The 18,231-nt window shown below is 36.3% G+C and overlaps 1 protein-coding gene across 5 annotated transcripts in view; it reads right to left on the bottom strand.

Annotated features, from left to right (window-relative positions):
* Positions 1 to 18,231, bottom strand: part of LRP12 (LDL receptor related protein 12) — an 84,557-nt gene that overhangs the window by 40,806 nt on the left and 25,520 nt on the right. For 3 of the 5 annotated variants that reach the window (XM_020885925.2, XM_070477250.1, XM_070477251.1), the window contains exon 2: positions 7,184 to 7,240. The exons of 1 other annotated variant lie outside the window; for it this stretch is intronic. In XM_020885925.2, the coding sequence (XP_020741584.1) occupies positions 7,184 to 7,240 (57 nt within the window). Of the gene's footprint in view, positions 1 to 4,985; positions 5,048 to 7,183; positions 7,241 to 18,231 lie in introns of those variants that run through there. One more of the 5 variants, XM_020885931.2, reaches the window with a different exon arrangement.

The raw sequence follows: 18,231 nt of genomic DNA, 5'->3' as shown, positions 1-18,231 counted from the left end.
TAAAATTCATATGAATAAAGAAAACTTAGTACTTAGTGCTACTCACAACTAAGAAAAATATTAAATCATTTACTACACACCAGACATTGTAACTATGCCTTTTATAAATTCATGATCAACCTTAATGTGGTCATTATTTACCACAGGATTTACTACATTAAGAACACACTACAGGTGCACCTCTTGCATGTCTATTTTCTCAATTCTATGGTAAGTTCTTTGAGACAGGAATATTTTTAAAATTATTTTTTATTAGAGTACAGTTGTCTTACAATGTTGTGTTAGTTTGTGCTGTATAGCAAAGCCAATCAGCTGATATATATATATATATATATATATATATATCCTCTTTTTTGGATTTCCTTCCTATTTAGGACACCACAGAGCATTGAGTAGTTCCATGTGCTACACAGTAGGTTCTCATTAGTTATCTAATTTATAAATATTAATGTATATGTCAATTCCATTTTCCTAATTCACCCTACCCCTCCTTTCCTGTCCATATGTCCATATATATCCATATATCCATTCTCTACTTCTGCATCTCTTTTTCTGCTTTACAAATAAGTTCACATGTATCGTTTTTTTATATTCCACATATAAACAGTATTATATGATAAGTTGTTCCTGTTCTGATTTACTTCACTCTATATGACATCTAGGTCTCTCCACATCTTTGCAAATTGCATAATTTCATTCCTTTTTATGGCTGAGTAATATTCAGTAGTAATATTTGTACCACGTCTTTATACATTTTTCGGTGGATAGACATTTAGGCTGTTTCCATGTCCTGGCTATTGTAAATAGTGCTGCAGTGAACACTGAGGTGCATGTATCTTTTGGAATTATGGTTCCTCCAGGTATATGCCTAACAGTGGGATAGCTGGGTCACGTGGTAGTTCTACTTTTTAGTTTAAGGAACCTCCATACTGCTCTCCATAGTGGCTGTATCAATTCACATTCCCACCAACAGTGTAAGAGGGTTCCCTTTCCTCTACACCATCTCCAGTATTTACTGTTTGTGAATTTTTTGATGGTGGTCATTCTAAATGGTGTGAGGTGATAAATCACTGTAGTTCTGACTTACATTTCTCTAATAATTGGTGATGCTGAACATCTTTTCATGTGTTTGTTGGCCATCTGTAGGTCCTCTCTGAAGTATCTATTTAGATCTTCTCATTTTGATTGGGTTGTTTTTTTTATATCAAGCTACATGAGCTGTTAGATTAATCCTTTGTTAGTTGCTTCATCTGCAAATATTTTCTCCCACTCTGAGGGTTGTCTTTTCATTTTGTTTACGGTTTCTCTTGCTGTGCAAAAGCTTCCAAGTTTCACTAAATCCAAATTGTTTCTCTTTGTTGTTATTACTCTAGAAGATGGGTCAAAAAAGATCTTGCTGGGATTTATCTCATAGTGTGTTCTATGTTTTCTTCTAAGAATTTTATAGTATCTAGCCTTACATATAGATCTTTAATCCATTTTGAACTTATTTTTGTGTACAATGTTAGAGAATGTTCTAATTTCATTCTTTTACATGTACCTGTCCAGTTTCCCAGCACCACTTATTGAAAAGACTGTCTTTTCTCCACTGCATATTCTTGCCTCCTTTGTCACAGATTAGGTGCCCGTAGATGTGTGGGTTATTTCTGAGCCTTCTATCTTGTTCCACTGATCTATATTCCTGTTTTTGTGCTAGTACCATGCTGCCCTGATTACTGTAGCTCTGTAGTATAGTATAACGTCAGGGAGCCTGATTGCTCCGGCTGTTTCACTTTCTTAAGACTGCTTCGGCCCCGGCTCCCCTGATGGTCCGGTGGTTAAGAATCCACCTTCCAATGAAAGGAATACCACCATTTTGGTCCCTGATCCAGGAAGAGCCCACATGTTGCTGTGCAACTAAGCCCGTCTGCCACAACTGCTGAGCCCGTGTACTCCAGCTACTGAAGCTTGTGTGCCTAGGGCCTGTGCTCCACAACACGCAAAGCCACCACAGCGAGAAGCCCAAGCACTGCGGCAACTAGACGAAGTGAGAGTGCAGCAACAAGGACCCACCACAGCCAAAATATAAAATAAATCTTAAAAAAAAAGACTGCTTTGGCTATTTGAGGTCTTTCGTGTTTCTATACAAATTGTAAAATTTTTTGTCCTAATTCTGTGAAAAATGTCCTTGATGATTTGACAGGGGTTACACTGAATCTGTAGATTGCTTTGGATATAGTATAGCCAATTTCACAATCCAATTCTTCCAATCCAAGAACATGGTATATCTCTCCATTTGCTTGTGTCATCTTTGATTTCTTTCATGAGTAACTTAGTCTTTTGAAAGTGAAAGTCACTCAGTCACGTCCAACTCTTTGAATATAGCTCTTTTGCCTCCTTAGGTAGGTTTACTCCTAGGTATTTTCTTCTTTTTTGTTGCATGGTAAATGGTATAGTTTCCTTAATTTCTCCTTCTGATCTTTCATTGTTAGTGTATAAGAATGTAAGAGATTCTGAGTATTAATTTTGTATCCTGCAACTTTACCAAATTCATTGATGAGCTCTAGTAGTCTTCTATTGGCATCTGTAGGACTTTTTATGTACAGTATCAGGTCATCTGAAAAAAGTGAGTTTTACTTCTTTTCCAACCTGGATTCCTTTTATTTTTCTTCTCTGATTATTGTTGCTACAACTTCCACAACTATGTTGAATAAAAGTAGTGAGACTGGATAAGTTTTTTCTGCATCTATTGAGAAGAACATATGTTTTTTATTCAATTTGTTAATATGATGTATCACATTGATTTGTTTGCATACACTGAATAATCCTTGCACTCCTGGGATAAATCCCACTTGATCATTGTTATGATCCTTTTAAAATGTTGTTAGGTTTGGTTTGCTAGTATTTTGTTGAGGATTTTTGCATCTATGTTTATCAGTGATATTGCCCTGTAATTTTCTTTTTTCTGTGATATCTTTGTCTGGTTTTGGTATCAGGGTGATGGTGGCCTCGTACAATGAAGTTGGGAGTGTTTATCCCTCTGCAATTTTTTGGAATTGTTTGAGAAGGATAGGTGTTAGCTCGTCTCTAAATGCTTGACAGAATTCACCTGTAAAGCCATTTGGTTCTGCACTTTTGTTTCCTGGAAGATTTTTAATCACAGTTTCAATTCCATTACTTGTGACTGCCTGTGCCTGTGTGTATGCCCTGTTGTGTAGAGTCTTTGTGACCTCATGGACTGTAGCCCACAGGTTCTTCTGTCCATGGGATTTTTCAGGCAAGAATCCTGGAGCAGGCTGCCATTTCCTCCTCCAGGTGATCTTCCTGACCCAGGGATGGAATCCGGGTCTCTTATGTCTCTTAATTGGCAGGGGGATTCTTTACCACTAACATCACCTGGGAAGCCCCTACTTGTGATTTGTCTGTTCAGATCTTCCCGTCCCTTCATATTGTCTCTGCACAGCCAACAGCAGTCCTCTCCCTAGATCTGCTTTCTTAACCCCATGTTTTAGCATTCAGCCCGACCAGCAGCTTCTGCTCCTACACTGGGGTGCCCAGGGTAGATTCTGGAGGAGGCTTTGGCATGGACGGGGCACATGGGCCTTACATATGATCAAAGGAGGCTTTGGTGGTGGTGGCACTCAGGACCCTGTAACCTGCAAGGGTGGGCAGCGGAGGCCTTGGCTTGAGCAGCAAATGAGCCTGCTCAGTTGGGAAGGAATATTTTTACTTACTGCTTACTCCCATCCTTCTCAGCACAAGGTACATATCAGGTGTTTAATACAAGCTGAATGAATTTAATTCATTACAGTTAGGGTGACTATACATTCCAAATTGTCTAGGATAGTTCTGGTTTGCCTGTGGTATCAGCATATTGAAAACAGTGTACCCTTTTGCTTTCAAAGTGTCCTGATCTGGGTAATAAATTACCTGAAAATACTACTGCACCTAAGTTAAAATTCTTCAAAAATGTCATTAAAATTTCCAGAACATAAAGAATGAATGAGCTAAGGTGCAAAGCACTGTCAAATAAAGCAGCAGAGCTGAAAAGAGCAGGTGAAGAGCAGAAGCAGGCAGCTCCACAGAACACAGAGCCACCTCGTCACTTTTGCTGCTTGCTGGGCCCAAGAAAGAGCAAGTCCTACATTTAGAGATTCTTCCAAAAGCTAATTTCCCATTTATAAGAGCACTGAAAGGGCTCTCATTTCAACTAGGGATACAAGGAATTCAGAAGGCTTATACTATACCAAGCATTATACCTTCTATAGCTCCATACTGACTAAAGAAAAACTGCAATGAATCTACATCCAAAACCTCGTTTTGAGAGAGCATTCATTTATATTTTTAATGATATGATTGGAATAGACTTCATCTTAATCTTCTCTTTCCACAAAAGAAAGATTTTATAAGACAAACCTTCAGGAAAAACAATAAGTCATTAATAAGGTTTCACTGGGCTCTGAAATTAATTTATTGATATATAAATACATTTAATTAAAACACTCATTTTGTTACAGACTGAACTGTGTTACCCATAAGACTCCTATATTAAAGTCCAAACTGCCAGTACCTCAGAATGTGGCTGGATTTCGAGACAAGATCTTTAAAGAGGCAACTAAATTAAAACGAAGTCACATGGGTGGGTCCTATCTCATGTGATGGGTGTCCTAATAAGGAGAGATCAGGACACAGATACACAGATTGAAGACCATGAGAAGATACAGATAGAAGACAGCCATCTCCAAATCAAAGAAAAGGGCCTCAGAAGAAACCAACTCTGCTAACACCCTGATTTTGGATTTTTAGCCTTCAGAACTTTGAGAAAATAAACCTATGTTATAAATCCACATAACTCAGTCAACCAATATTTTCAAATATCTAATTCGTATTACAAAATCATGCATGGTGAAAAAAACCCCTTTAAAGGACAAGAACGGTCACTGGATTTTGGTAAAACAGGGAACAAAAGTTCACTGATGCAGTTTCAGATCCCACTTGCAACTAACCTTTAAGAAACCACCACTTGTTGAGTTCTGGCATCACATCAAAGAAGAATCTTCACAATTATCTGAAAAAAGTTATGGAAATATTCCTCTCTTTTCAAATCACACATTGGTGTACTGCTGGATTGTCCTTATATTGTCGAACAAAGCAACATGTTATAAAAGGCTGAGCGCACAGATGTCAGAATCCAGATACTCCTTTATAAGTCAATCTTTAAATAAAGTTTGCAAAACTGTAAAGCAATACCATTCTTCTTACTGATGTTGTTTTGGAAAATGCATTTTTAATAAAATTATGTTACTGATGTAAAGATGCCATGGATTCACTACTTTCATACCCAAGTAAATGAAGAAGTTTTTAAACAATTTCTCAGTTTTAATTTCTAATACAGTAAATATCAGTAGCTATAGCCTATATAAACATAAGCTCTTTAAAATTCTTGTTATGGGCTGAACTGCATCCTTTCCAAACTCATTTGCTTAAGTCCTAACCCTCAAATGTGACTGTATTTGGAAGCCAGGCTGTGACTCATAAAGGTGGGACCCTAATCCTACAGGGCTGGGATCCTCATAAAGAAGAGGAAGAGATACCCGAGTGCCTCACTTTCTCCAAGAGCACACACAGGAAATGTCCTGTGAGGACACAGAGAGAAGGCACCATTAGCAAGTCAGGAAGAAAGGTCTCACCAGAGACCAACCCCACCCCCTGACCTTGGACTTCTAGCCTCTACACTGTGAGAATCTGAGTGACCTTGGACATCTGGCCTCTAGACTGTGAGAAACTAAGTAGCTATTATTTAAGCCACTCAGCCTATGGTGTTTTGTTATGGTAGCCGCCAGAGTAGACTAATACAGTCCCTGATACTATTAAAAGCTTACAAGGGGTCCTGAGACCAAAAAATTTGAAAATCACTGAATTAGATGATAATCACTTGGCTGTGTAAATTAAACGTTTGTAAACAATTTCTTACTTCACAGTGACAACTTGGAAAAGTCATCACAATTCTCAACAGATATCCAAAGTAGAAAAAGGGAGAAAATTAAGGTCAACCCTAAATAAACTTTTTTAACACTTGAAAGCATATGAAAATGGGGAAACACACTGTAGAAGAATTAACATAGGCTGCAAAGGCACCTGCTTTTCACTTTCAGGAAACCAGACCTGTCAATCTGTTTGGCCTGGCACAGGCTAACTCCTAGACTACTTGTTAAGTCTATTAACTTTCTAAATATAAAATAAGATATAAAACAAAAGAGGAAACCTTCAGTTTTGCTTAATGAGAAAAAAATAACCACAAAATTGTAAGAAAACATGAAGAAATCAAGCGGTCAAGTGCAATTTTTTTTAACTAAACAAAACTCATTAAGAATATAGGGAATATTAGTAAGAAACTCTATTTCAGTATATGTGAAAAATAAAGATTTTGCTCTCCAAGTAACTGTACTTGATAAGGTAAAAATGGTATCAAAGTTGCAGAAATCACCTAAGAATGAAAAAAATCAATTGAATTATAGTTGATTTACAATGCTGTGTTAATTTTAGGTGACAGATTCTTTTCCATTAGTTTATTAGAAGATACTGAATATAGTTCCTGGACTTTATTATTTATTTTGTATATATAAGAATGAACATTTTAATAGATATGGGCCCTTAAGTAATTATTAATTTATAAAAGCTTAAATAGGTGGGAAAATGCATTTACCTTAGCAAGTTTCTGAATCTCATAGATGCAAATATGTTGTTGGGGCGCTTTTTAAGTAACATGTAAATTATGCATTCAAGTACTACAGTTTTATGTATAGTAGCATTTCATCTAAAAAGTCAGGCAAAAATGCTTATTTCTAAGGCTCCAATGCTATGAGCAGCATTCAAAATTACATTTTAATAAATTTCATTTCATATAACTTTCTATGGAAAGAAAACACAAATTCAGCTTGAGCTAACTTTTCTCTTGGTTCAATGTTTGTACAGAAAAATAATTATGTAGTCCGTCTGGAAAAGTATAATCAATCCACAGGCATGCAAGTATCAATTTTATCTTGTGAGAATTTCTCCATGTTCCAGTTCTTTCCTTATTACATGCTGCAAAAAGCAGTAATAATTTTTATAGCCAAATATCACTTCATAAGATACCAGGTGGCTTTCAATATTTACCATATAAGTCATGCATGAAATTTAAACATTACAAAAAATGACTTACCAGTTGACACTCCTGAAATATGCACATTTTCAGAATGTTCTGCAAGAGCACCATTTCCTAAAATTAAACATAATGAATAAACTAATTTCCAAGATAAAATTTTTAAAAAATTTTCAGATTCTCCCTCTAACAGAAAAACAGGTACTTAGAGCTACTTATAATATTCAGAAACTAAAGTCTCACAATAATCTTCAAAACAATATTACAAAGCCCCAAATCATAATCTTAGTAAGAACAACAAAACATTTTGGAAATCACAACAAGGTAGTGTAATATAAAGGCCAAATATATAGATGTGATTAATACCAGAAAGAATTTTCTATCAAGTGAACAGTCAAAAGAGAACTTAGTACTATTACTAGAAAAGGGACAATCATAAACTTTTTAAAACAGCATTTCTCTAAAAGCATGCTTAATAGTCCACAATGTGCTCACTGCTACAGTCACACATTGTTGGTACTTAAAAAAAAAAAGGTCTTGCTTTTGCACTGTCTTCTAAGTCTGTCAACATTTTATCAACAACTCTAATAGTCTTTAGGGGCTTCCCCTGTGGCTCAAATGGTAAAGAATTCGCCTGCAATGCAGGAGACCTGGGTTTGATCCCTGGGTTGGGAAGATCCCCTGGAGAAGGGCAATACTCATATCCCCTAGAGAAGAGTATACTCATATACCCACTCCAGTATTCTGACCTGAAGAATTCCATGGACTGTATAATCCATGGGGTTGCAAAGAGTCGGACAAGACTGAATGACTTTCAATCAATCAATCAATCTTAGAGTAGAGACATAATTATACCCTATTTTGGTAGCCCCTGATTTTCTATACCTCCTACCACAAAGCAGGGCACATGAAAGCATTCAAGTAACTGAAATCAGTTACCAAGTGTCAGCTAGAAAAATAGCATTTAAAAAAGCCCCCTTTTAAAGTAGAAACTATTTACTCCTTTAAATGAGTAAACAGTGTCCCTCAGGTATTATTCTTAAAAATTTAATTTAGCTGTATTATGAATGACTTCCATCTACCTCTACTTTTCTTGTACAAGTTGCTCATGTTTTCTTCTAAAGTTTTGTCTCTTGTCTATGCATTAAGTCAACTTCCAGCTGATAAGGCATTCTCCCTAGTGCGGGGCAGGTTCAGAGGAAGCTAGGTGGGAGAAACTTCAATGGCAAAAGCAGAATTCTCTTTGCAGTTTCAAAGAGTGACGATAATAGCAAATACTATAATTAATAGCCTATCTTTTAAACCACCACACTTTTATGGTTGCTTGATTACTGTTTCGCATCCCCCAAGGGACTAACCTGTAGGACAGCTGAACCTGTGTCTGCCTGCCTCACCTCTGTATGCACAGTTCCCAGAACAGAGCAGGAGTTCAAAGAGCTAAGGAACGAAGGGAGGCTATGGGAGGGCCCTGACAATGAAATGAAATCATGCCAGTTAAGCACCTGATACACAGGACTGGAAAAGGTCAGTTTTCATTCCAAGCCTAAAGAAGGGCAATGCCAAAGAATGTTCACACTATTGTACCACTGCACTCATTTCACATGCTAGTAAGGTTATATTAAAAATCCTTCAAGCTAGGCCTCAGCAGTACATGAACTGAGAACTTTCAGATGTACAAGCTGGGTTTCAAAGAGGCAGAAGAACCAGAGATCAAATTGCCAACATTTGTTGGATCATGGAGAAAGCAAGGGCGTTTCCAGAAAAACATCACTTCTGCTTCACTGACTACACTAAAGCCTCTGACTGTGTGGATCACAACAAACTGTGGAGAATTCTTAAAGAGTTGGGAGTAACGGACCACCTTACCTGCCTCCTGAGAAATCTGTAGGCAGGTCAAGAAGCAAGTTAGAACTAGATATGGAATAATGGACTGGTTCCAAATTGGGAAAGGAGTACATCGAGGCTGTAGCACCCTGTTTATTTAATTTATATGCAGAGTACATCATACTAATTGCTAGGCTAAATGAATCACAAGCTGGAATCAATACTGTTGGGAGAAATATCAACAATCTCAGATATGCAGATGACACCACTCTAATGGCAGAAAGTGCAGAGGAACTAAATAGTCTCTTAATAAAGGTGAAAGAGTGAAAAAGCTGGCTTAAAATTCAACACTCAAAAAACTAAGACCATGGCATCCGATTCCATCATTTCATGGCAAATAGAAGGGGAAAAAGTAGAAGCAGTGACAGATCTTTCTTGGCCTCCCTCACTGCAGATGGTGACTACAGTCATGAAATTAAAAGATGTTTGCTCCTTGGAAGGAGAGCTATGACAAACCTAGACAGCATATTAAAAAGCAGATAAATCATTTTGCTAACAAAGGTCCAAAGAGTCAAAGCTATGGTTTTTCCAGTAGTCACATATGGTTGTGAGAACTGGACCATAAAGAAGGCTAAGTGCCAAAGAACTGATGCCTTCAAATTGTGGTGCTGGAGAAGACTCTTGCGAGTCCCATGGACTGCAAGGATATCAAACCAGTCAATTCTAAAGGAAATTAACCCTGAATATTCATTGGAAGGACTGATGCTGAAGGCCCAATACTTTGGCCATTAGATGAAAAGTGTTGACTCACTGGAAAAGACCCTAATGCTGGGAAAGATTGAAGGCAAAAAGAGAAGGGGGAGCAAATAATTAGATGGTTAGATGGTATCACCAACTCAACGGATGTGAGCTTGAGCAAACAAACTCCAGGAGATAGTGAGGACAGAGGAGCCTGGTGTGATACACTCCATGGAGTTGCAAAGAGTGAGACATGACCTAGCAAATGAACAAGAACAGTGCCAGACAGATTGTGCTGAACAGAAATTCATTTTTATAGCTACGTAAAATATATTTTAATTATTACTGAAGAATAATAGTGATAAAACAACCTTCTTAGTTCAACCACAACTATAGCCTTCAAAATGAAAAGAGGTTTTATACTTCCTTCCATTAAAAATGATCCAGTGGAAATGGTGGCATAGGTGTGTAAGTTGTATTTAGTACACAAATAAATTGGATCATTTATTTACATGAGTACTGAACATTAGTACCACAGAAGCCACATTTTTCCCAGCAATATTAAATGATACAGACACAGAAATGAAACTACTAGAAAGCTCCTACATTATTTCTTTAATGTGTACAACTTATGAAAATTGGCAGCATAAACAAAACAGTAAATAAGAAATAGATTCAATAAACAACTAACAAGATTGGCTAAAGGTCAGTATAAACTGCCTAAATCTTTGCTATTTACAAAAAGGTCAGCAGTACAGGCATTACAGGGAACTTATTATTAGAAAGGCAGAGTCTCAGGCCCTACCCCAGGTTACTGAATCAGAATTTACATTTTAACAAGACCATTCCCCTGCTCCCAGTGACTTGAATGCACATTAACATTTGATAGGCAGGGTTTAAACCTTCTACTTCTAAAGTAGCTACAACTCCAAATTAAAGCTGTGTAATCTGTGACCCTAAGATTCAAATACCCTTAAGGTAGCATATTAAATTATCCTCAGGAGTTTTAATATTAGATACATTCTATACATTAAATTTTTAATTCTAATTCAGTAAACAGAATAAAGACAAGCAGAAGGAAAACAGTAACAATGTAGTATTCAAGACTGTGGATTCTGGACTAGATTGCCAGGATTCTAACACCAGCTCCAATATTTACTTGCTGTGCAATTTGGGGCAAATTACGTAACCTCTTTGTGTCTTAATTTCATCTTTAAAACAGAGCAGATAATACCTATTTTATAGGGTTTAGGAGAATTCTGTTAGTAGAAAATAACAGAATTTAATCTATATCCCCATTAGCATGCAAATGAACAAATTAAAAACAGTCTTACAATAAAATATTCAATAAACCGAATTAATTCTATATGTGGTGGTGATTTAGTTGCTAAGTCATGTCCAACTCTTGTGACTCCATGGACAGTAGCCTGCCAGGCTCCTCTGTCCATGGGATTCTCATGGACAGAGAATCCTGGAGTGGGTTGCCATTTCCTACTCCAGGGGATCTTCCCAAACCAGGAATCAAACCTGGGTCTCCTGCATTGCAGGCAGATTCTTTACCAACTGAGCTACAAGGGAAGCCTAATTCTATATGTACTCACATGAAAAGATATGCCCACTAAGTTAAATATGCTTCAGAATAACATTAGAATATGATCTAATTTTAATTTTTAAATGGTGTATATATAGTTAATGTATATGTTTATATAATCATAAGATATATGAATGCATGTGTGTGTGACACACACACAGACACATGTGTGTGTGTCTCTAAGGCTATACACAAACTGAAATTAAAGAGGAAGACCTACTTGCGTACTTCAGCACTGACCGAATTTACTACAACAGGCACAGATTCCTTTTAAAAAAATTTATTCATATTATCAAAAAAATAGAGAATACATATAGTTCCTTTCCCACCATTCTACATAAACAGAAGTCATAAATATTGTATGAAACACTATAATTTCAGAAGTATTATTGATTTTTAAAACCAACATAACAATACTTTAAATCATAAAACATCATACTACTAACTTCCCACAAATTTACTCTAGTTTAAAAACAATCCTATTTAAAATTTAAGAAAATGATAATTTCTGATAACATCAAATAACTATCCCTTTTTTGAGGATTACATTATACTAGATATTTCCTACTCTAAGTATCACATGAAATAAGTGGGCGGCTTAATTGAGGTATACTTGCCATTTTTACAAACATGCCACTTACAAAACACATGTTATAAGCTGAGAGCACTGCCTCAAATTACTTTGTTAATACAAAGTTCATTATATTTCCCCTAATGCCCAGCCCCCAACACCCAAGAGAAAAAAACCCCATACATATGAGATTGTACACACACCACCTCCTCATTGCGACTACAGTGGCGACCATGCAAGATATTCTCACATAAGTCACCCTTTAAAGTTGCTATATACTGGAATAATACATAGTCTGATAAAACATTACTTCTGTAACCATTCACTGTATGTGTGTGTGTGCACGTGCTCAGTCATGTCCAACTCTGTGCGACCCCATGGACTGGAGCCTGCAAGGCTCCTCTGTCCATGGAATTTTTCCAGGCAAGACTACTGGAGTGGGTTGCCATTTCCTCCTCCAGGGGCTCTTCCTGACCCACCAACTGAAATGGTGTCTCTTGCACCTCCTGCATTGGCAGGTGGATTCTTTATTACTGGGCCACCTAGCAACTAATTAGTTAGTGGACCAGCTCATTAGCTAGAACTCCTAGAAAACAAGAAAAAGTTTCATTATCACTTAAATAAGGAAATAATTTTTAAGACAATTTTTTTTTCATTCCTATTAACCAAATTCCAAAGATAATTGGAATTTATCCACTTATAATTCTTACCAAGCTAAAATATGGTTCTGTAATTTCTGCAATACAAGAGAGAACCTTCTAAAAAGACTGCAGGGTGGTGAGTTTGAGCTCTGGAACCAGACTCTGTGGAATCACACCTTAGCTTTACTATTTATTTTATTCATGAACCTTAATTAAACAATTTCTCCTAAGATTTACTCACCTGCATAAACAGAATATCCTCATTTAGAGACTATCTTAATTCACAGTCTCTCCATCCTTGTTGCTTTGTATCTTTCTTCCTGTCTATTCTTATTAAGAACTAAAGTTCTTAAAAAATAGCTAATAAATACTGCAAGATGTGATAGATACATGCCAGACACACCCTAAGTGCCTCACAAGGCTTCCCTCAGCTTATCCTTAAAAAAAGCAGTTCACTTTAAGGCAAGAAAACCAGCTTATAGCAATTTAGTAATTTTTTTTCAAAAAGCAAGTAATTGGATGGATTAAAAATTCAAATTCACAGTCATTAAAAAGTTTGTGCTCCTTACTTAAAAAAAAAAAAAATGCGGACATGAATATACTTGCTTGCAAAGGAAACAGTACTTAACTTCTTAAGTTTCAGAATTAAAACCCACCTCCCACAGCTACTCCAATTTGTATGGGGGAAGATCACTGGTTAAAAAGTTAATGAGCAGCAGTTGCAAGTCACTTATATGATCAGCATCCTACAATCCTATTTTCACTGTGCAGTGAGAAGTATCAAACATCAAAATATGAACATACATATATATACCCCCAAAGCAAACATCATTTCTATTTTACTTTACTTAAAGAAAAATTTCAAAATTGTAAATAGGGCTTACCAAACTCTCCAAAGTATGAGCCTTCCTAACTACTCCAAAAGTTTCCTCTCTTGTGATCCACTTTTCCACTCCATCTCTTCTTTCCAGAAATATTAGATTTCACTTAGAAAAGAGTCAGTTGTGTCTTTTGCCTTTGGACTTTAACATATTACTTTTTAAGGAAGGTATCTCCTGATTCCCTCATTAGGTTAGGTCATTCTGTTAACAGGCTCCTATAGAACTGTCACTTTCTGAAAACTTATCACACTTGTATTATCTGTGTAATGTCTACTGTGTGACCTTAATCTAGGTGGGGGAAGGTGGGTGGCTGCTGGGACACAGCTGGGTTTTTTCTGTTTTGTAACCCAGTGACTAGCACAGAACCCAACACACAATAGGAGATACTTAGTCCAAATCTGATCAAATAAACGAATGAACAGTAGGTTGATGATATGTAAGTAAAAGGCATAGTCTTTGCCACCAGAGTTGATTATCTACTGAGAAAATAATTTAAAATATATGAAACAGAAGCAAACAATATAAAACCAAAATAAAATTAGCAAGCTTCTTACTCAGGTAGGAAGCTTTGGAGGCTTTTCTACTAAAAATGGGAATGGAAGATAGGAGTACCCACCATTTTAGCCATGATATTAACCCACTGCAATTACACAAAAAAAGACAATTATAGGCATAAGGACTGGAAAAGAAGAGGTAAAACGACATCCATCTGTTTCTGATATGATTGTATATGTACTTGAAAAACCCAAGACAGTCAAGAGCAAAGTTATAAAAAATATGATAAATCAGTAAAGTAGCAAGATATAAAATAAGCATACAAAAACAAAACACCTTTATAGAAACAAGCAACAGCCAGTCAGAAGATAAGAGAAGATACAATTTTTAATAGCAACAAAGAAAGATTTTTAAAACCTCAAACACAGAACTCCTGCTGCTGGTCCTGATGAAGCAATGGATAATGGACCAGCTTTCTCCAGGTAGAAAGCTAATGCAATAAGAACTCTTTTTAATTTGTTTCCCAGAGATCTTTATTTCTCAGAGATCACAGTTTTATACTGCCTGCTGTCTCATGTCTGAAAATGTTGGAAAAAAAATAACAAAAGTTCAGACATGAGATAATAGGCAGTTCTAACCAACAAAAAGAGAAAGAAATCCAAAATGGACTTACTAATACCATTTTGTTAACTGTTTTCTAGTTTTTTCAGTAATTCTTTTGTTCCTTTTTTCTTCTCTTACTTTCTTCTTTGTGATCTGATGATCTTCTGTGGTGGTCTGATAAGCTTTCTCTCTTGTGTATCTACCATAGGTTTTTGCTTTGTGGTTCTTACGAGACTTAAATATCTTATAACAGTCTACTTTAAGCTGTTAACTTTGAATGTACACCAAAGTTCTACATTTTTACTCCCCCCATTTTATATTTTTGATGTCACAATTTATATCTATTCACCCTGAGTATTCATAATAAATTATTTTAGTCGCACATTTAATACTTTTGCTTTTAAACCTTCATACTAGAGTTATAAGTGATTTACTAACCACCAATACAACATCTGAATATTCTGAATTTAACTATGCATTTACCTTTACCAGTGAGATTTATACTTTTATTATCTTTTCTTGTTCCTAATTAGCATTCTTTCATTTCAACTTGGAGAAGTTCCTTTTAACATTTCTTGTGAGGCGGTATAGTGGTGAAGTCCTCCAGCTTTTGTTTCTCTGGAAAACTCATTATCCTCCTTTAATTCTGAAGAACAACTTTGCCAGGTAAACTATTCGTGGTTGGCAGTTGCTTTTTTTTTTTTTTTTTCCCAGCACTCTGAATATGGCATGCTACTCCCTTTTGCCCTACAAAGGTTCTGCTAATAGTCTTATAAGGATTTGTTTGCATGTAACAAGTTTTGGTCTTGCTGCTTTTAAGAATCTCTCTTTCAAAAAAAAAAAAAAAAGAATCTTTCTCTTTTCACAATTTAATAATGCATATATCAATCTGCTTGATGCTGTCCATAAGTCTCTTAAACTATCTTCACTCCTTTTCATTCAAATTCCTTTTTTGTGTGTGTAATTCAATAAAGGATGCAAAAAGCCAATCATAAGAATTTAAAAGAAGTAGTTGTTTCTAGTTAGGATGATTATTGTATTAGATGTTCTAGTACCCAGATGAAACTTTTCTAAATTGTGCAAAGTGTATAAGAGAATTTGTTATGCCCTGGTAAAGTGAGTAACACATGCCTCTGACAGGCCTACTACCAATCTGTAAAAAAAATAAGGTTCTGGTAACACTGCTCTAACCAAATTCATATGGCTTGTAGATTTCTTTTCCCAGGTATTCTTTCATTTTCTATGATCTTCCCTAGAGTCATATGAGTAACTGCTGGTTAGTGGAACTCTCATCCTTCTTACCCCATTTTGGAAAATCAAAACTGCATTTCTGTTTTCCAATCATCGGATCTTTCTTTCCTTCTCTCATTCCCTGGAAGTATTTTACCACCTAAGTCAGAACTCGTTAAGGCATTTAGAGTCTCTGGATTAACGCCTATAATCTTTGTACCTGTGTCCTTCAAGAAGACTCTCAGATACAATTACTCTTACCCTTTCAGTGTGAAAAGTAGTATATTTGACAGAGGGGACATAAACATCACCAGTATTACACCATCTGTCAAAGTAACAGACTTATATTCTTCTCTGTTATTCTTTATTCTACAAAGAAATGTTTAAAAGGCTGCTTTGTTGTCCTTGGTATTTTTGCTGAACTCAATCTTGTGTTTTCTCTATATTACTAATAGCAATGCTTTTATTTTTGGTTATTAAATATCCTTTTTATCTTGGGAACATGTTCTTAATTAGTCAAGTCACTGAGGAATTACTTAATTTCCTTAGTTTTTTCTGCCATTCATTCCTTTTTGGGAGTTTGTGATTTCAGTAACTAGAAATTTTTGAGATTTTAATAATCTCCCCAGACTTTCTTTCCAGATTTTCATGTTGTGGAGGCACTTTTTTTTTTTTGGTCTAAATTACTTTAGAATATTTAGGTCTTAAGCTCTGATTCTGCCCAAGCTAATTTAAAAAAACACCTTTATTTATTTATGGCTGCCCTGGGTCTTCACTGCTGCCTGTGGGCTTTCTCTTGCTGTGGTGAGTGGGGGCTACTTTGTTCTGGTGTGTGGACTGCGCGCTGCGGTAGCTTCTCTCATTGCAGAGCATGGGCTCTAGGATGTGCGGGCTCTAGGATGTGTGGGTTCTTAGGATGTGCGGGCTCTAGGATGTGCGGGCTCTAGGATGTGCGGGCTCTGGGGCGCAGGCTCAGCAGTGGTGGTGCATGGGCTTAGTTGCCCCATGGCATGCGAGATCTTCCCAGACCAGGGGTTAAATCCATGCCCCTGCATTGGCAGGTGCATTCATAACCATTGGACCACCAGGGAAGTCTCCCAATCTCATTTTTTTTTTCAGTGATTTTAATACAGTTATTTCTACCTGGTCAAATAAGGTATAGAGAAAGTACAGTTATGGACTGAAACGTGTCACTCAAAATTAATATGCTGAAGCCCAAATGCCCAAGGTGACTGTATTTAGAGACATGGCCTTCAAAGGGATAATTAAGGTTAAAGGAAGTCACAAGGGTGAGGACCTAATCTGATGAGACTGTTTCTTTAAGAACAGACATCAGATATCTCTCTATTTGTGCAAAGAGAACAGACCATGTGAGGACACAGTGAGATGGACACTGCAAGCCAGGAAGAGGAACCTCATCAGAAACCAACCCAGACAGCACCTTGACCTCGGACTTCTAGCGTCCAGAGCTGTAAGAAAATAAATTTACGTTGTTTAAGCTACCCAGTCTCTGGTATTTTGATGAGGCAGCCCAAGCAGACTAATAAACACACTTTTCTCAGGTCATGGCTAAACAAAGATGTTTGTGAGTGCCTTAAAAGTGTATAAAAAATTCAGAACATTCTTTTGAAAACAGGGTCCATAGTGTCTAACAAATACATGAGACGTTTTGTGCAAAAAAAGGTTAAGAAATCCCTTGGAGACAGAGCTTATTTTCCAGCTTTATTTAATTACTGGTATTCTAAAACTATTACTTCTATAGCTTTTTAATTGTAGGCATTCATTATGGATTTAATAGACTTTTATGAACTGGCCTGAACCTACCTGCTACTTAAAATAATAATAATGATCATTTACAACATTATTTTTTATGGAAATAAACATTCTAATTTTCAAAGCACATTAAAAGACATTTGGGAATTCACTGTTTTTATGTTTAGGCTTCCTATATTATGTTAGTAAGATTTTATGCTGGAAATATCTTCAAATAAGGGCATGATGACAATTATTAGTCAAAGAACAAATACTATACAAACACAAGTTACCTGTATTCAGAGGATGAATCATATCCCTGAAAGAACATGCAAGACAGTTATGAATCCTACTGCTGAGTACCTCAGTGACCATGTTCACGCAGATAGAAATAATCTTTATTGTAAAACAGCTTGAAGCATTGATGTAAGAACTCACAAAACAAACTAGAAAGGGGCTCAGTTAAAGAGTACATGGGTTCAAAGGTTCCTTCCTGTGACTTCTGTGTTTCACAAGAGTAAATATGAAGGCTTGAATGGATTCAGAAATCCAGGAAAAATGAGAATTATACACCTATATTTCCAATGAGACTTACTGACATATACTTCACACAACATTTAATTCATCATTTAAAGTGTACCATCTGTGGTTTTTATTATATTCAAAAAGTTGTGCAACTATCACTACGATTTCATACCTGAATGTTTCCATCAACCCCAAAGAAAAAGCGTATCTATTAACAGTTATTCCTCTTTTTGTTTTCTTCCAGCCCCTACATTAAC

This window comes from Odocoileus virginianus, chromosome 15 (genome assembly GCF_023699985.2).
Source record: "Odocoileus virginianus isolate 20LAN1187 ecotype Illinois chromosome 15, Ovbor_1.2, whole genome shotgun sequence".
Lineage (NCBI taxonomy): Eukaryota > Metazoa > Chordata > Mammalia > Artiodactyla > Cervidae > Odocoileus > Odocoileus virginianus.
Note: the sequence above shows the minus strand (reverse complement) of the source record. Positions and strands in the feature narration are given on the sequence as shown.